Source organism: Xenia sp. Carnegie-2017, unplaced genomic scaffold (assembly GCF_021976095.1).
Source record: "Xenia sp. Carnegie-2017 unplaced genomic scaffold, XeniaSp_v1 HiC_scaffold_21, whole genome shotgun sequence".
Lineage (NCBI taxonomy): Eukaryota > Metazoa > Cnidaria > Anthozoa > Malacalcyonacea > Xeniidae > Xenia > Xenia sp. Carnegie-2017.
In genome coordinates, this window is record NW_025813484.1 from 8,262,056 (window position 1) to 8,284,999 (window position 22,944).

The 22,944-nt window shown below is 35.1% G+C and overlaps 3 protein-coding genes across 4 annotated transcripts; all 3 read right to left on the reverse strand.

Moving 5' to 3' along the window:
- Nucleotides 1–63: 63 nt before the first annotated feature.
- On the reverse strand, nt 64–6,475 carry LOC124444379 (WD repeat-containing protein 76-like). 2 transcript variants are annotated; one of them, XR_006947948.1, is made up of 9 exons: nt 6,235–6,475; nt 5,769–5,900; nt 5,574–5,687; nt 5,074–5,120; nt 4,621–4,741; nt 3,566–3,673; nt 3,313–3,355; nt 3,046–3,199; nt 2,669–2,813 (listed from the first exon to the last, which is right to left on the reverse strand). XR_006947948.1 is itself a non-coding variant. In XM_046994976.1 (8 exons), exons 1-8 carry the CDS (start codon nt 3,121–3,123, stop codon nt 200–202), a joined length of 918 nt encoding a protein of 305 aa, XP_046850932.1. In that variant the 5' UTR covers nt 3,124–3,194; the 3' UTR covers nt 64–199. The 2 variants fall into 2 exon arrangements, 1 of the variants encoding a protein (XP_046850932.1); XM_046994976.1 differs by lacking the exons at nt 3,313–3,355; nt 3,566–3,673; nt 4,621–4,741; ... (2 more) ...; nt 5,769–5,900; nt 6,235–6,475 and adding exons at nt 64–358; nt 912–1,014; nt 1,222–1,272; ... (1 more) ...; nt 1,808–1,906; nt 2,429–2,547 and having other exon boundaries at nt 2,655–2,813; nt 3,046–3,194.
- A 42-nt stretch (nt 6,476–6,517) lies between these two features.
- On the reverse strand, nt 6,518–14,972 carry LOC124444370 (NEDD8 ultimate buster 1-like). Its single transcript, XM_046994965.1, has 17 exons — nt 14,793–14,972; nt 14,072–14,384; nt 13,457–13,612; nt 12,636–12,721; nt 12,415–12,521; nt 12,157–12,266; nt 12,004–12,080; nt 11,335–11,442; nt 11,201–11,252; nt 11,011–11,111; nt 10,687–10,775; nt 10,259–10,364; nt 9,977–10,032; nt 9,870–9,900; nt 9,610–9,766; nt 8,804–9,000; nt 6,518–6,797 (listed from the first exon to the last, which is right to left on the reverse strand). The coding sequence occupies exons 1-17, from the start codon at nt 14,853–14,855 to the stop codon at nt 6,651–6,653; spliced, it is 1,956 nt and encodes a 651-aa protein (XP_046850921.1). The 5' UTR covers nt 14,856–14,972; the 3' UTR covers nt 6,518–6,650.
- A 913-nt stretch (nt 14,973–15,885) lies between these two features.
- On the reverse strand, nt 15,886–22,892 carry LOC124444372 (polyunsaturated fatty acid 5-lipoxygenase-like). The gene is made up of 12 exons (XM_046994969.1): nt 22,753–22,892; nt 21,170–21,254; nt 20,574–20,710; nt 19,681–20,084; nt 19,060–19,228; nt 18,768–18,853; nt 18,464–18,653; nt 17,785–18,146; nt 17,282–17,388; nt 16,969–17,071; nt 16,383–16,598; nt 15,886–16,226 (listed from the first exon to the last, which is right to left on the reverse strand). The coding sequence occupies exons 4-12, from the start codon at nt 20,044–20,046 to the stop codon at nt 15,993–15,995; spliced, it is 1,833 nt and encodes a 610-aa protein (XP_046850925.1). The 5' UTR covers nt 20,047–20,084; nt 20,574–20,710; nt 21,170–21,254; nt 22,753–22,892; the 3' UTR covers nt 15,886–15,992.
- Between the last annotated feature and the right edge of the window lie 52 nt (nt 22,893–22,944).

The window sequence follows — 22,944 nt, forward strand, 5'->3', positions numbered from 1 at the left end:
GCACCTTTGTGCCCCACTATCTTGGCAACCACTGCATACCGTGTGGTTAAGAAGAAATTCAACTTCTTTGAAAGAAATTATAATTTCCACATGAAGATGAAAACAATATAAATGGATTTTGAAAACCATTCATCTAACTAACTATACATAAAAAAAAGGAAAAAATCTCTCTGAGTAATAAGAGATGAAATAAATAATTTTAATCTGACCATATATAAATTTTGCCACTCGAATTTCCAGCGCCAAGAATGCTCCTTGTCGGATGAAAAACATTTATTGATGTGATTGTCGTGAAGTTTGGATCAAACTTTTCCAACAGTGGGGACGTTTCCATTTGTTCCACATGATAAAATTGAATCTACAAATAGGAAAACATTCATATATGTTTATAAAGTGAATGGTTTGAACTCGGGAGTATCGTTACATGTTTGTGGATGTATACAGTCGAGGTTAGTAGAGTGACTACCGCTAGGACTGTCGAAACGTCAGTCAACAACAACAAAAACAGTCCTTCTCAGGACTATACTAACCTGGACGATCTACATACACAAACAAGTAACATATGATTATCTTAATGAAAATTACATCACAATAAAAAATATTGGGAATTGGTAGTTTGATGACTGACTGCATTACGATTGTTTACTATTGCAAAACATCAAAGCATAGCGGTTTAAAGAAGTAGGTGAATGAGGCTTAACGAGCACAGAAAAAGATCTGTTATTTAAAGAAATAGACGACGTGTTTGCTATAGAAAGCAGTTTTGGTGTTTAAAGAAGTAGGTGAAAGAGGAGCAATGAGAACTTGAAGAAAAAGAACGGACTGTTCGAGGATAAATTATTATTTTCAGCATTTTGGTTTTATTAACATCGACAAGGTATTCAATTATGATATTTTTAATTCACACTTACGCGTCGACTATATAAAAGACTACCAATAACAAATCCACGATCATTGCGTGGATCCCACGAAGCCTTTAAAGGCGTTAACCAACGATTCGTGTGATTGTAATGTCTAAAATTTGAACAATAACGATTCTTATACATTATTGTTGGCATTTCTATCAAAGTCGTATACAATACATTATCTGTCAATGCTTTAAGAGTAGAACGGCTTTATTTGTCATTTTAAACGTTTTCCTGTTATATGTTAACAATAGACTCTCCAGTTGAACATTCATTATTTTAATTAATCAACAAAAAAGTAACTTCATGATCTTACTGAAAATTTCGTTTCATTTCAAGTTTCCATGAGGTTGTAACTTCCAACACTCTAAATGATGTAAAAATAATATTATTTATTACAAAATTCTACTGAGATCGAACTGTTAAAGCTGGTTTTAATGCATTTTTTCATGTACATTTTTCTGTAGATTTTAAGAATTGTAAGCACAAAATTGACGAATTTAGTATGAACATACTTAACAGTATCATCCCAACACGTTGTCAAAATGTACTTTCCATCACCAGGAGAAAAATAAGATGACGATATGGAACGACTGTGCTTTTCAAATGTGTCCAAACTTGATTTGATCCCTTTGAGATTTCGTAAGTCCCATAATGCAACAATCCTGTTAACAAACAAAACGAAAATGTACCTTAACACCATTTCGTTCGCATTGTCAATAATTAACAGTGTAAAAAAGGAAATGTTCCGAAGGCGCAATGAAATGTTTCCACAATTTTAGACATTGAAGATGCTAAATATGAAGTCTTCAAACTACAGCAATGTACGGCTAGGTACGTAAGGTAATATATAATCATGGCAAGAACTCTATAATTTTTCTTGAGGAAGATTAGCTACTTACGCATCGCTCGACGAAGTGCAGAAGAGATATTCGTTTGAACTGCTTGAATCGATGCATTTGACATTTTTGCCGTGACAAACATGAGTTTTCGCTTCATTCCTGTCAAGAAAAAGCAGATCTTATGTTTATAATCCCGTGCTTTATTTAAGAAATAAAAGATGTTTACTGTGTTAAGTGTGTTTGCACAGGCTTATGCGAACCGAGGAGACCTTTGGGAGAACTCGAGAGCAGATCAGTGCAAGCCCGAGACCAAAGGTTGAGGGTTGTTAATGCTCGAGAGTTCTCAAAAACGTCTCCGAGGTTTGCATAAGGCTGTGCAAACACGAAAAACATCTTTTATTTCTTTTATAAAATAAAATAATGCGAAAAAGACAAACATTTTTATTTTTCCTGTAAAATGTATTCATGATCGATTTGTAAATTCCTGTTGACTGATTGATTGTTTTGATTGATTTGATTGGTTGAGCTCAAATGTGTTTTGCACAGGCCAATGTAAACACGGCTCTAGACCAATCACTGCACGCGTTTTATTGTTTTGATTTTATAATGCAACGACACAAGCTTGCGTGACTACTGAAAAGTTGAAGCTAACATCAAAAAAGAAAGCTATTGTTAGCTTACTTTGTTTCTCTAGTATCCAAAACTCCCACACAGCCAGCGTCGTGTGCTAATAAAAAAATATCCCGCGAGTTGAGAGGACACGAAAAACCGTTAATCACGTGATCATAGGTTGCATAAATCTACATAACGAATTCAATTACGCGTTGAATAAATTGAACACGTCATAAAAATAGTGGTAAAAATTGCTGATATTGCAATGCACCAAATATCGTGTGTTCAAACTTACTTCTTCAAAAGTACAACCATTGAAGTCTGCTCGTCTCAAAGATCCATCGACACTCGAGGAAAAAAGACTGTTGTTTCTGAATGGATGAAAATATACTTGTCGAACGTTACCAGCGTGTGGTCGATACATGATGATGTCATCATCTTCCTTGCTTGCGTCCTAAATAAAAAAAACCTTACTATGTACTAACTTGTCAAGCTCTAACAAATGGATAAGTTTTGATGTTTCTAGCAAATGTTGATCATACACAAGACTTTATATGAAGAAAATTCTCTATGGGACAAACCCTTATCAGAGACAAGTTTAGCTAGAAAACAACACTTATTTTTGTTACTACTAATGCCATCAAAATGGAGAGCAAAGCAACACAAACCAAATCAAAGAGTCTTACCACATTCCAAATGCCAATGTTTCCAGCATTGTCACCAGCCGCTACAATCGTTTTATCACAACATGGATGAAACGCCATCGTCGTTATTCTTTTTGGAACAACTTTTCGTATTCGATCAGACGTCAAAGAAAATTTTGATATTCTCTGCTTGTAACTACACCAATCAAGTAATATCAAGCATCAAAAGTTGACATCATGAAATGTAGTCACCAATCTATAATCATCATAGATTTACGCGTGCCACTGTTAAAAATTGTGTGTCAGTACCTTGTGGGGAAGATGCTTCAACTGGAACAACGCTCGTCGTCATCTGCAAGTACGTTAACGGGAATCAAACAGTTGTAGGAAGATTGTATAACTCATTGAAGATTGTAGGAAGATTGCTTTGTTTAGTCATCAAATAATCAATGCGATGCCTTTAATAGAAACATTAGCACTATCTATAATGTTCAATATGTGCCCAGTGGGCGTCGAATCGACACATATTGGCGCACAATAATGTTATTTCAACAATACCAACCTTAGTTTCGTTGGAAAGCAATTCTAAGCAATTCATGAATTTCTTATTCGCATCGTCTCCAACATTGTTTATTGGGTTTGCATCGACAGGACCCTTTATCCTTTCTTCCTTTTAAATTTAGAAACATAAAACACTTTACTTCAAAATAATATTTAATAACAATTAAGACGATAAAAAGACGAAACAAAAGAAACTAGTGATCTAAGGATAGTGCATAGTTTCAAAAAATTAAATACTGCTCTTAGTCTAGTAGCTAATTTGAATCAACCATATAAAATATTTTAAAAATTTCTTTTGTCAATTTCTTCATTTAATTTTGATTCATGTATCATTGCGTGAACATTCATTGCCTTTATGGCCAATAAAAACATTTTTAATAAAACCTATGACAAACTACAGTCTAAATAACCAGTTGTTGTCTTGTTGTGCACGTTTTACATGAAATCAGTTTCCTTTTTGTCCACGAAGTAATGTCTATGGTTGTGTATTGCCTACTTTGTTTTCACACATGATGGGAGGACAGCAGGGCCATTACTGCCATTGCAGTAATGAGTTTGAAAATGCATTTGCTTAAACCAGCCAATAATATATGGCAGAGAACTTGCGTAGTCAACTTGAGCGACTAATGGAGGTCAAATCCAAGGGACAGAACATTGATACTGAGGGGGGCTATTATTCATATATGCATGTTTTACATTATTAGTTTCTATTGAAATCAATTGTGTTTATGGATGATAACAAATGAATATAAGAATATAGCCCTCCCTTCTCAATTATCAATGTTCTGCCGCCACTGTAAAAATCATCTACATACATCTCCTTGCACTGCTCTACAGTAATTGCACTAGCTTGCTGAATCACATTTATCAAAAAGTAAATTATTCTCACAAGTCACATAAATTGCATTACACCCTCCTTGTCTCGTATGAAGTTTAAACCATGTATGTCTTTATTCAATTTTAGCAGCTCATTAAAAAACTACACTAAAATAGAATGTGTGAGATCAAGGCTATCTAAAATGTATGGAAGCAAAAGAAATGCATGCATTGCCTTACATCAGCTGGATAAAATCTTAAGTCCGGCAAAGTAATCATTTCAAATTGATTCAAGGCTCGTTCTTGACTGATCCTGGGGGAACGGCGTACTGGTTCCACAACCTTTTTCTTCATAACAGGCCTGAAAGTAAGATAAAAACAAATATAAATAACTATATCACTGTCAATGATGTTGAAATAAATAACAAAATTGATGTATTCAAAACTGTAAAGTAATAAAATCCTTGGGATACACATGTACAATAATGGACATAAGCAATCATTACATATAATCTGACAATACATAACACAGGTTAGATGGTGCTCTCACAATATTTTCCAGTGAGTCAAATTCAGATTTAAATATGATACAGTTACCAGAAAAATCTTGATGAAAATATATATAAAACAATCATATATAATCAATGCAAGGGCAACAGCCAAAAAGAGGTGCACCCAAGAAAACAACATTACCTCTTTAACTTTGTTGGCTGTTTACGAGCCCTCAGATGGCTGATTTCCTAAAACATATCATTTATGCACCATAAAGTTAAGTTAAGTGGCGGTATTAAGAGCATTCATTTTATCTGTAAGTTCTAGATAAGTCCAAAACAGCTACATATGGATAACAATGTCTAGTTACATAGTACTTTTCAACACTTGGAGATAACTAGGAATGATGTCATGTAAAAATAGTAAATGAAAACAATTTTACTTCCATCAACTGTTTAAAACTACTACATAGTTATGCGGTAGATAGCCCATGTTACAATGTAATTCAAATATATTTTATTCTGGATACTGCAAAGAACAACATTTAAGGCTATATTGGTTGGAAATATTTTCACACTATATTTATTGTTGCTAAAATGATGTTCCATCCATCAAGACCCTTTCCTTTTAGAACTCCCATTCTCCTTATAAAAACATGAACTATAATCCAGCAAAAGTACTACCACAGAGTTTCAACTGACCTCGTTAATTTTCAATGAATCCAATAACTCTTTGTTCTTTCTAATGTTGGCAAGTCTCTGTTTCTCGTACTCTGACATTTCATGCACGTCATTGTCGTCAGATTGATCTTCACTCTGCAAAATCATAAAATGGAACAGAGTGAAAAACCTGATACATCACTTGTGTTGTCTTTTATTAAAAAAATTTTTCTTTACACTGCTTGAACTTTCACAATTTTCTTCATATTGAGTGTTATCATTGTCTTCATTATCATCAATTTCATCTGAGCTGATATCTTTGGGTTCAGCATAGTTCACTTCAAGCTTCAATAATTTCCTTTGTTGTAGCTGAAAGAGACACCCTAATTTGATGCACTGATATTTTGCACGAATATATAGGTTATATAGTTGAGGATTTTAATTCTAAATTCTACACGACAGAGCAGAGAACCCCAAGCTATTTTATTTGCATGTTAGTATAGTAATTACACCTCGAATGTAAATGTATGAAATATGAAGTAAAAACAGTAAACTATGAAACTTCAACAGTTAAACTCATGGTCCTGGTGGCCATCATTTCAATTTGTACAACTTATATGTGCAGCCGACACAACATTTCGAATGGTAGTCAAAGCAAGGCATATTTGAAAAGATATTCATGGCTTTTTTCTGTAAGACATACCCTCGTGGAAGTTCTTCGCTTCATTTTAAGTCTCTTCGATGCTCGACATCGAAGTAAAAATGACGACTAGGAATAGCGCGCCATAATTACAGTCTTCCCGCCACTTGTGTAGGAAAGCAAAACTGCAAACAACTTAGTAAAGGGTCAGCGGTTTCTTTTTCCTTGATATTAGTTGACTTTTTAAAGAAAACTCCTAAAAGATGTAACAATAGGAAACCAAAAATGACGAAATGCGTTTACCTGAATCATAACCTATTCACAAAAATTAGAGGAAAATAGCAAATAATAAGCCTAAATATATGTATTTACTGAGCTAAGCGAAAATTATTCACATTTTTATCTACAAGTGAAAGAACATAAAATAATCCTTCTACAATCTCACGGAGAATTTGCCACATTCTCGGTTGGTCCTTGTATTATCCCTCATCAATAGCATTCCTTAGAGTACTCTTCTCCCAATACTCCATCTGTATATACCAAATTTGCAGAGTCCACTTTGAATCTTCTTGTAAATCTCTTGTGGTGACTGCTTCCTCTTCACTTTCGAAATCATATTCCTCGTCCTAAAGGAAAGACGCTGGTAGTTATTTTTACATATCTTCAGCAACATCATGAACAGTTCGTGTTTTCCATTGGTCAGCGAGTCCTCATCTATAACTCTCGAGCGTACGCAATGTGCTACGTACAACTACGTACAACTACGTACAACTACGTTCAACTTCATCAAGCTATCTTCAAACTGGCGTCGTTGTTTCTCCTCTGTCATGCTTGATTTTGTTTTAATGTTGGAAGTTTCATTTTCAAGTATTTCTTCTACCTCAATCTACGAGTTATGATATGTCATAAATATTAGAGCATTGTTTATGCACAAAATATGCAGATACAAAGTTATGCAGAAAAACAAAAACATCTCTAACATGGTCACGGATATTACGAGTGGCTTAACAAAGTGTTGATGAGTTTGATATTCATTTGTCAAAACAAGCTTAAGAGACAAAAAGCATGCCAAATACATATGATTGAAAATTTGCTAAAGGCATATACACAAGCAGTAAATTCGGCGCTCGCTCCGTTACAAAGTAATTGAGAATCAATCTGAGAATACGTAATCAACTCCACCTAATCTCCAAGTTTACGGTCATGGCAACGACCAAATGTATGTACTAGTACCGATCATGGAGTAATTAGCTCGCTCAGTCACAAATTTTCAGATAAATCATTTGCGCATGCGCAATATGCTCGAGCATGCGCAGTTGACTGGACCAACTGTCAAAGTTCATGGTCATGGCAACGACCAACTGCATCTATTGGCACCGATTTTAAAGTAAATAGCATGTTTAACAACAATTTATTAGAGAAATCATCTGCGCATGCGCACGAGCATGCACAGTCCATTCGACTAATTGTTCAGAGTCATGGCAACGACTAACTATATGTACTTGCACTACATTTGTGGCAATTAGATGACTTAGTCGCAAATTATCAAAGAAATAATCTGAGCATGCGCAGTAGTGACTTAAATAATACCACAACTTTCGTAAGCCTTTGAATTTTTGTATATAAATATAAAGCTAAATATATGGATAGTAGATGTCAACTAGCAGTGGAAGCCGGGTGCGATATGTATGCAGTGGCTTAGGGGCCCAGACGTTTCGGGTCGCGACCGCACTCTCCCTGCGTACCCCGAGCAAAGCCTATCGCAGGTGATCTCGGGGTCTGATGGGCGGAAGCTTGCTATTGCATCTCCCAAGTAGGATAGCGTGGAGGGGCCGAAATCTCCTACCGAAACGTTAACATGCGGCGTTCTAGTGCCTCGGCTTAAGAAGGTATCGGGAAGCATGGACCGAAAACGGGGTTTTTTGCTTTCGAATTTTATCTTTTTGTTCGCATAAAATAAACCAAGCAATGCTTCAAATTAAATTCTTCTGAAACTGTCCCTTTTCATGACACTTACAATTCAAGATAACTTTAAAAATGTTTTATACAATTTTTATTGGTTTATATCTTTCTGACTTAATTCTCTCATTTACTGTTTCTCATGTATCACGAGCAAACCATCCATGGACTTCATGGCAAACAAGATTATCTGGTTCCCTTAACTAACATGCGACGCTCTAGTGCTAAACTATCTCGGGGTATCGGGAGGCATGGATCGAACACAGGATTTTTTGTTTTCAAAATTTGTCTTTTTTCTTTACAAGAATTCTTCTCATAAAAGAAACTTCAACATCCAAGGATACTGCAAAGGTTCAAACAATTTCTGCCTTTTTGACTTATAATTTAAACCAACTCTAAGCATGTTTATACGTTTTTTACAAAGGATACAGCAAAGAAATTTGGCAAGAAGAAAAATTCAATGTTTCCAGGTTGAATGTCCGACAAATTGTTCACGACATGCATAATGTGTCCAGATCCGCCACACCACAATTGTTAACATTTCTATATCGAATCACAAAGGGACACAACATACACTTGTGACAACTCGAACAGATACCACACTTTATCCTTTTTGCCAAGCGTCTGTTTTTGCAAAAGAGTCAAATCAAAACGATAAAAATTCAACTCATACTCGTTTCTCCCACTGATTCTTTGTCATTATCATTTCTCTGTATTGTCTAAGGAAAGTGATTTCTTCTTCTAAAGTCACATCTAAATGAGCCTCGTCGCTTTCAACATCGAATGCAGGAGTGATCTCTTTCAATGCATTCTGAACTACTTCTGGGTCATCACTGTCCGAGTCTGAATTTTCTCCTCCTCTTTGGTCAGCTATGAGAATTTTAAAATGAAATCGCAATCATTGAAGTGTTTGGAGTTTCACAACGATGCAAAAGAAAAGATAATTGTGTTATTACGTTGTAATGTAAGCAGGATTTTCAAAAATACTAAACGTAATATTTAGTTGAATCCGTAAACGTGAAAAATGAAAACTCGCACACAAAATGGAATAACCTATCATTAACGTAATTACAGTAACTGCACCAGTAAAAGTGTTCAAACCACGAATTTATCTCAAATGAGGGGAAAGATAATCTCCACAATTAAGAAATGAAGAAGACTTTTTAAATAAGTTTATGCGTTCAACTATATCCAACATGCATGGAGAATGTTAAAAAAAAATTCCCTGCTGATGAATAGAAGCGGCACAAAAACTTTAAAAAATGAAAGTGAAGGTAATAATGGGAAATAATAGTTGTATGAAAACAATTAAGGGTATTCGCCTTACCTAAATCTGGGACAATTAGAGTTTTATAAAATAAACTACGTTTAGTTCTATATAAACAATTAAGTGTTTTCACCTTACCTAAATCTGCGACAGTTAGAGTTCTATATAATCAATTATAGTTCTATGTAAACAATTAAGCGCATTCGCCATACCTAAATCTGCGACAATTCCATCTTTGATGATCGTATTTTTACATTCGGGAGGAAGTTCACCGGAAGTTTCTAATAATCGCCCTATTGTTTTGTTTATATCGCCATAATGTTTCAAGACTGAACGCGAAATGTCGACGTTGAATCCCATGGAAGTCACCTGGAGGGGAAAAATTACCAAAAATATAAATAAACGATGTATTATCAATGTTTGTACAAGAAAAACAATATAAATAAGATATGTACATTGCCACAGATCATACCTGCGCAATCAACTCATCAGATACTTCCAAACTGCAGGAAATAACGATTCAATCATCAAATATTCTGTTCCCGTAAATTAAAAGATCAACGCTAACTATCAACTGACCTTGGTCTTCTCTCGGAAACTGCTCGCTCCAACAATTCAGGTCTTTCGATAAGAATCTAACCACAATACGAACATTGAAACTCTTATTATACACGTATTAAAAGCATGGCAAACGACATGAATATAGCTGTTAAACTGCATGATACATCAATAGATCGGGTTTTTGGGACGCACAATAAAATGTGAGAATTATTTTTCAATTGAGAATTCTACATGAACTATACATGCCAATACACCGAGCCATTAGATAAACACTGATCAAGGTAATATAGTTATATACACCTGAATGGCTGTATCCATATCGTTATTTGTTTGACGTAAAGCCTCGCTAGCGTACTCCTGACGATAACCCATCTCACATAATCTGTTGAACAGATCAATTTTCACCCTAAAACATCAACGTCATTTTAAGTTCACAAAACCTCTCAACAATAGATGTATATAGGCTCAACAACCAAAAAGGATCTCTAAATAATAAAACACATTTTACCATAAATATGGTAACCAATATACTGTAATCGAACAACCAGTTACATGGTGATTATGGTATCTGAGCAACCATGCAAAAGACTTTGCGAGTGAGCAATGGAAAACTGTGTGAAAACTACAAGTTTATTCACGTCAGCCGGAAATGGGAAATATTCAGTCGGAACAGCAATTTTTATGGCCGCTGTTTCTGCTTCTGTACGAAATGGACAAGTATGCCTTACCATTCGCCATTTGCAGTTTTTCCTAAATTCACAGCCATTTTATGTTTCTTTCTTTTTTCTTTTCGTTCTTTCAACAATTTCCGTTTCGCCTACATGTATTAAAGACGAGTGATGATGACTACACATCAAAGATAGCCTGACAACCAAACTGTCCATCCGCAATATAATGAATTACGCACATAATTATTGACACAATATGAATTGTTGGAATACAGAATTCCGACTACAGACAACTGACATTCCTTACGCTTCTGGAATTACATTCATCAGCGTTCCCATAACTACAAAGAATATTAATAAATTCGTCCATATAAAAATGTCTACCTCCCGTTTTTTCGATATATAATCAACAGCTACGGTGACATCACCATTGCATGATCTCAAAGCTAGCCTTGATTCAGATGCACCGAACCCCATAGAGATCACTGTAAAAAATTGTGATGAACACGTGGTTTATAAAAATGAATATCACTGCCGTCATTTACTGACAACATCAATCACCTAAAACACTTACTTTGTGACAGCGATCCATCGTCTATTTTTAACTGATTGACTTCTTGTTCGACCTAATTGAACGAAAAAGAGAAAAAGTATTTGTCATTAGATGATGGCCTCGACCTGCCACTGCAACAACAGAAGATATAATACCATATCCAAAAGACGCGAGGCTTGCCTCATATCTCCTTTGTGGAAAGCGGAGATAGCTTGAAGAAGGTTAAGTCGAAGGTACAGGACTTTTTCTTTAGCAGAACCACCCTAAAATTACAACAGTAAACATGGTGTGTCATCTGCTAATGAGGCAAATGTAAACCAATTTCTTCATATAACAATCGTCAATTGTCAACTTGCACGTGACAAATATTCATAAAAAATATCAACTTGCACGTGACAAATATTCATAAAAAATATCAAATTGCACGTGACAAATATTCATAAAAAATATCAACTTGCACGTGACAAATATTCATAAAAAATATCAACTTGCACGTGACAAATATTCATAAAAATATCAAACGTGACAAATATTCATAAAAAATATCAACTTGCACGTGACAAATATTTATAAAAAAATATCAACTTGCACGTGACAAATATTCATAAAAAAGATCATCTTGCACGTGACAAATATTCATACGTCGCTCAAGCAGATGACAAAATACCCAGTTTCTAAAATCACCTTGCAAAAATACAACTAGCTTAATGGAGATCTGAAGTTTACACATTAAAGACAAATTGGTCAACGGGATACAGCTGTGAATTACAAAAATCTTATAAGAAAATCATGTGCAAGAAACAAGTTTCATTTTATCATCTCACCGTCAAGGAGACAAGTCGTTCGAGGTTTTCCCCGTAACTTTTCTTCAAACATTTTTCACATTTCTTCAGCAATTCGTCTACGAATAAATAAAACATGTTGAATTGGGTAGAAATGATGAATTTCAGTGGAAAAACCAAAAGAAAGTGGCAAACCTGCATTTGGGAGATCTCTGATGCTCTGCAGTTGAAGATAACACCAAACAACATCCAAACATAGTATGGCGTAATTATCAACTGCATTCAATACTTCAGAACGACATTGCCTGTATAGAAACAACGATTGACAATGTAGAAAAACATCAATAATAGTAACAGAGATTTTGTATTTACATGCAATGAGTGGATTTTTATTTTTTGAAGACACAACAACAACGAGCTGACTATTTCATGCATATCTATGCTTGCACAAACCTGAATTCTTCTTCGGCAGCCAAAAACAAAGGCAAGGCGTCTGCATATTGTCTTTGTTCGGCCATTCTACGCCCTTGTTCGTGAAGTGTCATCGCAAGAACCAACGACTGTTAGAAAAATTTGTATTACATCACTTTGCAACAACATTAATGTGTAAAATACACATTACATGCGAACGAAAGGTTATTTAAAGAATCTGAAGACGATGGCGCGTGACAGACCTTGCGTTCATCCTCGGGTAACTGAAGAGGCTTTCCATTTTGGTCACTTATCTCCAGTAAATAATCTTGATACGGACTTTTCCCACCTACACGTCAACACAAACGTGTAACTATCTTACTTGTGTTAAGACATTAGTAAAAGCCAGCAGCCATCACGCATATTTACTCCCGTTGTGCAAAGTTTAAGTCATTAACGATATTTATTTAAACTTTAGCACAGCCTTAATGAAAACTAGCTTACGCATATTCTACATCATCTTAAACACAAAAACTTAGAAAATATTTGATCTTATTAGAAGAAAGACCACAAAAAGCATAATTATTTCTGAAAAGGAAAGATACTGCACGAACATAGCTACAGCGTTTAAAAGGCCTGTTTTATACGTCGCATTTTACATGCGTCGAACGCATTAGAGACAAAAGAAAATGAGATAAAATTCCTCATTATCGTTTCTTTTGAATGCATTCAACTCATGTAAAATGCGACGTATAAAACAGGCCTAAACAGTCTAAACTCGTGAATTTTGCTACATTCTACTTGTTTTAATTCTATTTATTACAATAATAATACATTCTTTTTGCTACATTCTGAAAAGCGCTTTGGGATAATTAATAAAGTATAATATTATTATAATAATAATAATTCTAATCAACGTGCAAATTGAGCATGCTCATTCTATATATTAATCTCTATTGACTTGATGTACATGAAAATAAAGACTTAAGAAATTATTATTGAAGAACGTTGTCTTACTACCTTTCAAAAATGCATTCAAGCAGTTGAAATGAGAGTTAACTGAGATCTCTTTAACGTTCCCTACCTTGTGTTTTGTTAGCAAGCAAACTCGCTGCATTCCGCGTTTTCGTCACTGGGTTTGATTGGTTGTTTTGATTGGCTACTTCCACTGATTCACTATGGTTGAATATCGCCATGACAACGCTGTTATGACGAACACCTTGCGCTTCTAGAGTTTGCTCTTAGGTGCATAATGAACAAAAGTTAATCCCCATGACTCTTTTACACCCCTATTTATTCAATCCATCATTATCAAAAGATCATCAACAAAACCCCTGCACCTCTAGTCTGTAACACAACCCTGTTTATTTCATGCACAATTCACGACTGAACATCTTGTTAGATGTTCATTTACCCCCTTGCCTCTTTTAGATCCCTGTTTATTCATTAGCAAGTGATCACCCATACATTCCCCTTCTTCTCTAATACCCCTGCTTATCTGTACATACATATATAGAAAGATAATTGTCTTTAATATCAATGTTTCATGCATTACCACTCATTTCTCATAGAAAAATAAAAATATTCTGAAACAAATATAGAGTCTACAAATCGGTAAAAACAAAATAAAATAGACATGAAATACATTTATATACATCTACAGTACCTTACTTTGACCAAACAATAATAAGCAACGTACCATTATGTGATAAAATTTTTCCATGGCAGATTAGTTTGATATTGCGACATTTTTTAGATCCTAACCCAATTTCATTGAGTATTTTAACCATTAAAGTTTCACCAGTCACACTAAGACCCATCTCTAAATTTAGAAATTTTGTAGAGCCAAGTGAACTTCCAACCAATTTCACTTTGATTGTCGCAATGCCAGAGGTTTTAAATTGTTTATTTGCCGATAATTTTCTAACTGCATTTTCCCGTAGATGTTCAAGAGCATTTGCAACAAGGTTAGAAGAAATTTGCAATACAGTCGAGTATCTTTCAATAATCTCCTAGGATGGGGAAAAATGACAGTGTCAATATCATCATGACATACAGCCATACAAATTTCAAAATTTAACATTTAAAAAGTCAACACTAAGCAATCACTATATTATGGATTGGAGCACAGTTGATGCCTGTAATCAAGGTGTTCCGAAGGAAAGCTCAAGCCACAAGCCTCCTGTTCCGATCGCTTTTGTAATCATTGTAATCATGCCAATACACAAACTTCCAAATGAAAATTTTTGATTTAGTGTAAAACAATACATGGCAAATTAATCTTTAAAATTTTGAAAGTGTATCCAAGGAAGCCAAACATAGCTTTTTCCAGACATAAATAGTGAACCAATAATATTTACGTGTCGTCCAAACTGATAAACATCACACACCAATTCATCATCATACGCTGATAAACATACCATTGAATTTCCCTGCCTCGCCACTATTTTCTTTGGTATAAGGCTCCAACCACAGTTTAACATCTTCGTGTCTTAACATTGCGGCAATTTGGTCTTTAATAAGCTCAAAATTATCAAAATGTTCTTCGTTCTTGGAATTTGTCGACCCTTCTGCTGGATGAGTCGCCATTTTGACACATTATGTGTGTTGTAAAATAAAGTATAACTTAGAAAAAGCGGTACCGAAATTGCAGGCTCAAAACGTGAGAAAAAATGAAAAAGAAAAACGAAAGGTTAGAAAAGAGAAGTAATGTTTTGCAGGGGGGACGCGGGGGAACGCAGGGGAACAGCGTTTCGCAACTATTTTGACAAGAGGAACGCCGTTCCCCCACGTAATATAATATTGTTTCTAGCAAATATCAATTATATAGTACCCATACTCTCCACAAGATATCTTTTTTATATTTGCTTGTTGTGCAACTACATGATACTGTGCTTTGATCAAAGTTTCCTAAGTAAAAGTAACTTGAAAATGCCATAGTTGGCATATTAGCTTACACAATAAGCCATGGCAATCAGACTTTATAAAGCGTCCCCCCACTTCCAAAAATTTGCAAAACATCCCAAGAAAAAAGCATAAAGCGTACAACTTAGCTGTGAGGCTTCTTTCCTTCCGTCGAATAAATGTCCAACAAATCTTTGAGATAATTTTGACTTTTTATTCCAGCACGATAAATTTTGTTGAAGAAGTAAAATAGCTATGTCACAGTTTAAAGAAAACTCGGTGGGAGCACTTGTCATAAACAAAATGACAAAAAAGTGGGAGCACTTTTCATAAACGGAATGGCTATATTGCTGGCCCTAAGTTGTCTATTGTCAAGAAGACGGCAACAGTAAGTTTTTCATAATGAATACAAAGAGAACGTCAAATCTCCTTTCCACGTTGAACTAAATCCCATTCCTACCCAACACCATTGTTCCCTTCTTGCAGAGTCTGTGAACTCCCTTCAAGATTTCTTAATTAATTTCGTCCAATCACATTTCTTTTTATTTGCCACCTGCGCCATCAAACTCGGTTCTTCCACTTTCTCACTTTTCTCCAGTTCATACAATGTTTTGAAAAAATCAATTTTTAATGCCAGTGTTAATTTTCAACAAATAGTTAGTTACATTAACTGATATTACAACAAACTTTCTTCTCATGCATGCGTGACAAAATTTTTATGTGTGAATACTGTTGGTTATCCATTTAGGCAGCAAATAAGGATAGGTGAACTTCCCCACTGCTAATCTTGCTTTATTTCTTCTCGTAATTATATTGTTGATTGGTCCAGTCAACCTTGCGTGATATTTATTGACGACAGCCTTAGCACGATGATCCTTCAATTTGTTGCCATAGTCAAGAAAAACGTCGAAACGAAGCGAACCCAAAGACATCGATAAAGACGCTTGTTCCTTTGTAAAACATATTTGAATGATTAGTGCTCTGAAATAAACTTTGGCCTTTATTAAATTAGAATTAATTAGCACATATTTCTGTACACATGATTAAACTGTCGTTTGTTCTCAGGAAAATATGATCTAATCTAATCTGATCCAGTATAACCTTACCACGGCACCACGAGACTGCGGTAAACTATCAAATCCGAACTCTCCAGGAGGCACTCTAGAATCGTTGTAAAGTTTGGTTGGTTGATTTGGTACAAAACCACCGTAGTAAGCCACTGGATAATTGACAGCACTGTGTTGCACTGGAATGAATACAATTCTCTTTACGACGTCGATAAGTGCTCTTTTTGATCTAATCCTTGCTGGAAATTTCTTTAACTACAATAAAATAGGTAAAATATCACATATCTCTACCCTAGTTTATCATTTTATTGAAGTAATTTGGTAATGAAAACATGCTAATAACCTTTCTTAGTTATTGGAATGAGGTTTTAGAATTATTGATGGTCATTTTTTCCTGACTTTGGCGTGCACCGGAAGAACAAGGATAATCAAAAAATCTGGAATACATTTATTGAAACTGAACATTTTGATTCAAATTTGAATGAACAAAAATTTTACAACACATCTTCTCTGAATATTTTTTATTAGAATTTTCAAGTCCGTAAATTCTAAGTATTAAGTGACCGTAAATGCTAAAATTGTGCTGCTTCAAACTTCACGCTTAAATTATGTAAATTTGACTTGCCATTCCAATTCCACCATTGGGTCCCCAGCCATTTGCAGACAGTTCATTGGCAAAGTTTTGCAATTCTTTGTCCCTTATCACGTCGAGATTATTTCTGTAATACCTTTGAAACAACCGTAATATATATAAGTTTCATTGAATAAAAGACAAAGGTATGCCAGGTGGAAAAGAAATTATATATGAGCGATGTCTTTTTGCGAAGTCATTGCTAAAAACAACATGCTCTTTTGATAATTAAGAATGAAGAACAGTCCTTAGGAGAGAGAAGATAAATATGTGATCAAGCATTTCAAAGAACGAAGTTAGTTCTTACAGATTTACATATTCTTCAGCATAATCACCAACTTCCTCCCACAAAAGCAGACCATCATCTCTGTAAGGAAAGTAAGGAAGTTCGTCTTCGTCATAAACGCCTCGTTTCTAAAAGTAAAATTTAGATAGAAGGTAAACAGCAATTTCCAACAAAGTTAGGTTGTAACTCGGCCAATTGTTGTTCATTTTACTCACAAAAATCTTCAAAATCAGAACAACTCAACATAAAAACAAAATTTTACTATCAATTTTAAACTACGTTTTTGATTTTTCTACCTTTATGCTTAAAGCTCATGAAGGCCTTTGATTGAAGTAAATAACCAATCAAATTCAAGCAAGAAAGGAGAGCATCGCACAAAGCATAGATTTTCAAAATGTTTTAAGACGGAAATTTTGATAAATGATAAGAAGCATCCACAATGATTTTTAAATGTTGATGAACACATTTCCTGGAAAGTAGAAGGATTTAAATGTTGCTGTGGCTAACACCTAAATTTACTTTACCTTCAGATTAGTCACAAAGTCCGTGACATCCCATGTAATTTCAGGTGAGGCTCGATTGATAAGTTCAATAGTACCAGAATATCCAACGCTGAACAGTTTTCGTGAGAAATTTTCTTCTCCAAAGAGCGCAGTTAAACCCAGGGAATTAACAACTAAAAGGCCACGACAATGCCAGAGAAATATCTGATAAAGTGGATGGAATTTAGAAAGGGTCCTTTGCATAATGACACACATTCGTTCCATAAGAAAGTGGGCCTTTGACAAGTGCTCGACAAGTTCTTCATAAACGACATCAGCTACTTGGATTTCCATCTTTGCATTGAGCCACTTCTTTCCATCAATTGGAGAGTACACTGGAGAATCTAGATACGTTAATTTTTTAATGTGAAAAGGAAAGAACGTCGATCTTCAAAACAAGGGAATGTTATGGCAGGGCCATTTAAGCTAGTTCACCATCGAGAAATCTTTTTCATTATTCCTCTTTAACTTAACCTCAACCTACGATACTTATATCGAACATCAAGAGATGAAAGTATAAATCATGGAAACATTTCAAATTGTTTAGCATGGATATTTTTTACAATACAAGACATTTCAAATTTTCATTGTTTTATATTTTGTATAATCCACATCAAACAGACCTCGTCACATGTATACGTGGACGATGATCTAGATTTACCTGATGTAAGGTTTGTTTGAATGGCAACTGGCTTCAAGTCCTTACAACCACGTATTACGACAAACACACAAAATGGACTTGAGGACCACCTCATTTTTCTATCTTTCGTTTGGCTAAAATAGTTATCCATGTTTGTTAGACCAAACAACAGTTTGTAGTCTATTATGAAAGCTCGTCCATCGTCAATTATCTATTTTAGGTAAGAACAAAAAAAATTAACTATTCGACTCTCAGCGATACATTTTTTGCTGTTCATTAGCCTTCTTCTATGACATTCTTTGTGTGACTCACAGCAGTTGTCTACCTTATTGACTGTTGTAATTTCTCCTGCAGCTCTCGAAACAGCTGCATCCCAGTCATAGTTCTTGTTCACGTAGTTTTCTCTAAAATCTGCGATGAAAGACATGCACAATTGAGTAACATGAGCTTATTTAACCTCATTGATATGTCTGTCATACCAAATGGTTTGTTTCATTGAATAGTACATACAATACCCGTTCTAGTGAATTATGTACTTTGGCACTTTTATTGTTGTATGATTTGTACTATGCAGCTTTGTAAAATCATGATAATGTACTAAATAAGACAGCCCTTACCTTTTCTCGTCATTTTTCTGATACTCATTGGGTTCAGTCCGGCAAGTCGTTGCATTGTGAACACGTGATCATCTTGCCAATGTTCGTTTTCGATGATGTCATAAAATGGCAGTTCTTGCGACGGAAATTTTACATAAGGAGACGAGGCAGACAAGTTGAAATTCGTAGGCTATAAAAACAAGAGCAGTTTTCCTAAAGTAAAGAGATTGTTGCGTTGCAATACTCCACTTAAGTTATGTCGAACCAAATTGATATCTAACTTTCGATAAAAGTTTCCAAATTCCTCACATCTTCATGGCATATCTTTAGTTTATAACTTACAGTTTTAGGAGCATTGCCTATTTGCAATAATTTGTAACCAGCCATTAATTTACTTGAATTATGACAACCAGTACGACTGAGGTCAAAATATGTTTATAAAGCTATTTAAGTTAAGCGGCGACGAGCAAAAACAAGAAAACAGAATTTCATACGCATATGATCATAATCAATACAGATAGAACTCACTGCAGCAGCTCTCAATATCAAAATTCCCCATGAATAATTAGGAAATTTTACTCCATGTCTTATTCTACAACCAATGTGAAACTATATTTTTGTAGTTCCAAGTTAGGAATTTACCTTTCCACTACCGATTTTTAGGGGAACGACACCATTTAATTGGCTTGATCGAAACGTCTCCAACAGATTGCTGTAGTCATCGTTAGTCTTGTACTGTAAATTCTTTGCGTTGTTTTTTCTGGTAAGTATTTGATTCCAGATAGACATACCAAGGTAGCTTAACAGCCATTTTCTCTCAACTAGTCCAGGATCCGCAAAACTGCGTTCGAGAACCTTGGGAGACGGTTGATTGAGCAAAGGATATGAGACGCATTCGATAAGATTACGCGATTCATCAGGGAACCTTTTAGGAGGATTCAAAGGTTTGGATAAAACATAGAATTGACGTCGAACTTTTAAGCTTTCACGACGACGCAATGAGCACATTTGCTTGTTCGCAAACTGTGGTAAAACAATGCAGGTTTCTGAAAAGCAACAAATCAAATCGTTTTGTTCTGCTCAAATTCAACCTCATTACGACGATTTTGAAACACCACCCCTTGCCGATCCTTCATCCCCACCCCCGTTGTTTAAGTCGGACTCTAAACCTAATATACGTGGTAGGCGTTGTGAGTCAAATTTCTCACATCGAGAATTTTCAAAATCATCTATTTTAAACAGTAGTAAGGCATATGGAATAGAATACAGCAATAAGTAAATTAATCCAAACTTAAAATATCTATGTAAAACAACTTGTTCAAATAGGTATTTTATTTATAAACTGTATGATCGTGCTGTTCCATGATCATAATTTGATGGATTTCGCAAATAATTGCATTGGTTAAACTAAAGATTTTGCTGCATGCGGACGTCAATGCATATACACAGTTAAAGTTGAAGTCTCGTCATGTAAATGAGCTTTTAGATATTTATATTGCTCTGAACTAGGTATTTGAGAGAACAACTAAACATACTTTTGTTACATTTTCCAAATCTTCCCTTTGTCCATCCTTGGCAACAATCTTTGTAATAACGTCTGTAGAATGGTCTTCTGTGGAATTTGTGCCTTATAAATTTGTGTAGTTTTCTCCAGAATCCTCTTGGGCACAAGCTGTAAGTATAAAAATTGATAACATGAGCGAATAAAACGGCATAACAGGGAAATTCACACACAAAAATCCATCTGGAAGATACGACTGTGAACATGAAATTACAAATGGCGTGTGAGGATTGATTGGTGTGAAACTATTCATTGAGAATGTACGACTGTAGTCTGTAAACATGGAACTACGGAAGATGGGAGAGGATTGATTCGCTAGAAACATTGAGATTATACAACTCTGTGTATGGAACAACAGATGTTGTGAGACGGGTGACTTGCATTAAAATAATCAGAGAACGTGTGCGACAGTATAGATGAAACCTGAAAGGTTTACAAGCATGAACTCTTACGTTAGAAACATCATTCACATCAACTTTTCAGATCAATTTTATCGACTGTTTTTGCTTCCATGCAGCAGTATGGTTAAGTCAGTAAAATTTTATCATTTCATTCATGCCATTGACGTACCTTCTTGAATTCAGACAAACATTTTAAGCGCTTGACTCGGTAATTCTTCTTGTATAAGCAAACGTGTCTCCGAAAGCCAGAGGATCTAATGAAATATCACACAATGATCATTTTTAGATTCAGTCAATCATGACTGACTCAAATCTAGAAGATCGGACGAAACTTTACTGATCAGTAGTTAATTCAAGCCTAGTTCAAACGTTAAACTTTACATGCACCGAACGCGTTAAAGACAGAAGAAAATGAGATGAAATTCCTCATTACCTTTTGTTATAAGTGCGTTCGGCTCATGCAAAGTTCGACGTTGGAACTAGACTTGAATAATCATAAGTCTAATATAAAATTATTATGTCGAGACAATGCTTTAATTTTGAATGGATGATATTGGCTCGTTTCCAGCAGCTCATATCCAAGGTCATGAATTCTGTGGAGATGAGGGGACATGTCCCCCCCGTTTTCTGAAAATCGACGATTTTACATTAGGAAACTGGAAATTTAATAAATACCCTGAGTTATCCGCTTCTCCCCCCCCTTTTCAAAACAGATTTGCTTGCTTGCTCATAACCACCACACTCTGCATTCCATGTGCCAAAGATAGGCAAAAGCATACAGCAAAGTGTCAACGAATAAATTTGTGGCGACCAGTTTCAAAATAAGCTCGACTGATTCAGACAACCTCAAAGCACGGAGAGTTTCACTGTTGTAAGTGCTCTTTACACAAGTCACGCACATGAACTCTACAGCACAAAGAAATCTTTGCATCAGCCGATGCTTTAAAGAAATTTTCATATCCTGAAAGGATAAAGGGAGAGATGAAAAGAACAAAATAATTGTAAGACTAAAAGCTCAGCTGGTATAGTGAGGACCTAATTCAAACGTAAAGTAAAGCAACTTTTTCATCATTCCTAGAGAATAAGTCTGATAATTTAACAAGTTGATTGTGCGGAACATGGCTCTAAAGCCAATATACATAACTCAAATCTTGAAAATGCACAAACAACGCCTATTGCAGTTCATACGAACAGATTGATGTAATCATCTCACACATCTATTGCTATTTGGAAAATACATTTTCTTTGAGAAAGCACGCACTAAAACAGGCAAAAATACGTAAAGAAAACGGGAATTTGGTCAAAGATGGTTGCAACGTCAAAGCAAGGTCAACGTGATGAGTTGTCACGTCATGAGAGGTATTGAAAAAAAGGTAAGATGCTACTGTCATAACAACATCAAGAAGGAAAAAATAGAAAAGGTGGATACAAATGTAACAAAATTTCTCCAAATTCGTGGTCAGTCAACATTAAACAAGTCGAATGCTGAAATCTGTAAAAGTACACGCCCAGTTCCTAATTTTAAGGATAAATTTAAGTAAAGATATAATCACAACACGAAATACATAATCATGAAAACTCAGTCGTTTATCAAATCATATATTATTAAGTAAAATGTAAGCTTATTGTTACTACTGTGCAAGTCCACCATTGCTATAATGACAATACTATATGCGACAGACTCCCACTAAAATATACAGCAATGGCACTCATTTATAAATGAGATAAATAAGATAGAAGGTTTAAACTTACATTGGCAAACCAGCCATCACAATCAGGAGAGTTGACACAAACAAAATCTTTAACATATTGAGTCTTTAAACGATAGCGAAATTTCGACCACTTGTTAACGCGAGGAGCAGATGTGAATAAATGGTCTGCTTCACAAGTAACGATATTTCATTGTTTTTTTCAAATAATATGTCACGTATCGTTAGTTATAAT

Excerpts from the sequence above, each read along its gene's own strand:
- LOC124444379 (XM_046994976.1), bottom strand. The coding sequence starts at position 3,123 with ATGGCGTTTCATCCATGTTGTGATAAAACGATTGTAGCGGCTGGTGAC. Across the intron at positions 1,907-2,428 it reads TTGGATACTAGAGAAACAAA|GAATGAAGCGAAAACTCATG; the intron begins GTAAGCTAACAA and ends TTTTCTTGACAG. Across the intron at positions 359-911 it reads GTCTTTTATATAGTCGACGC|ATTCAATTTTATCATGTGGA; the intron begins GTAAGTGTGAAT and ends TCCTATTTGTAG.
- LOC124444370 (XM_046994965.1), bottom strand. The coding sequence starts at position 14,855 with ATGTTAAACTGTGGTTGGAGCCTTATACCAAAGAAAATAGTGGCGAGG. Across the intron at positions 12,081-12,156 it reads CAGAGATCTCCCAAATGCAG|ACGAATTGCTGAAGAAATGT; the intron begins GTTTGCCACTTT and ends ATTTATTCGTAG. Across the intron at positions 9,901-9,976 it reads GTTTCCGAGAGAAGACCAAG|TTTGGAAGTATCTGATGAGT; the intron begins GTCAGTTGATAG and ends TATTTCCTGCAG.
- LOC124444372 (XM_046994969.1), bottom strand. The coding sequence starts at position 20,046 with ATGTGCTCATTGCGTCGTCGTGAAAGCTTAAAAGTTCGACGTCAATTC. Across the intron at positions 19,229-19,680 it reads TAAAAATCGGTAGTGGAAAG|CCTACGAATTTCAACTTGTC; the intron begins GTAAATTCCTAA and ends TTGTTTTTATAG. Across the intron at positions 18,654-18,767 it reads AAATTACAACAGTCAATAAG|ATAATTGACGATGGACGAGC; the intron begins GTAGACAACTGC and ends TACCTAAAATAG.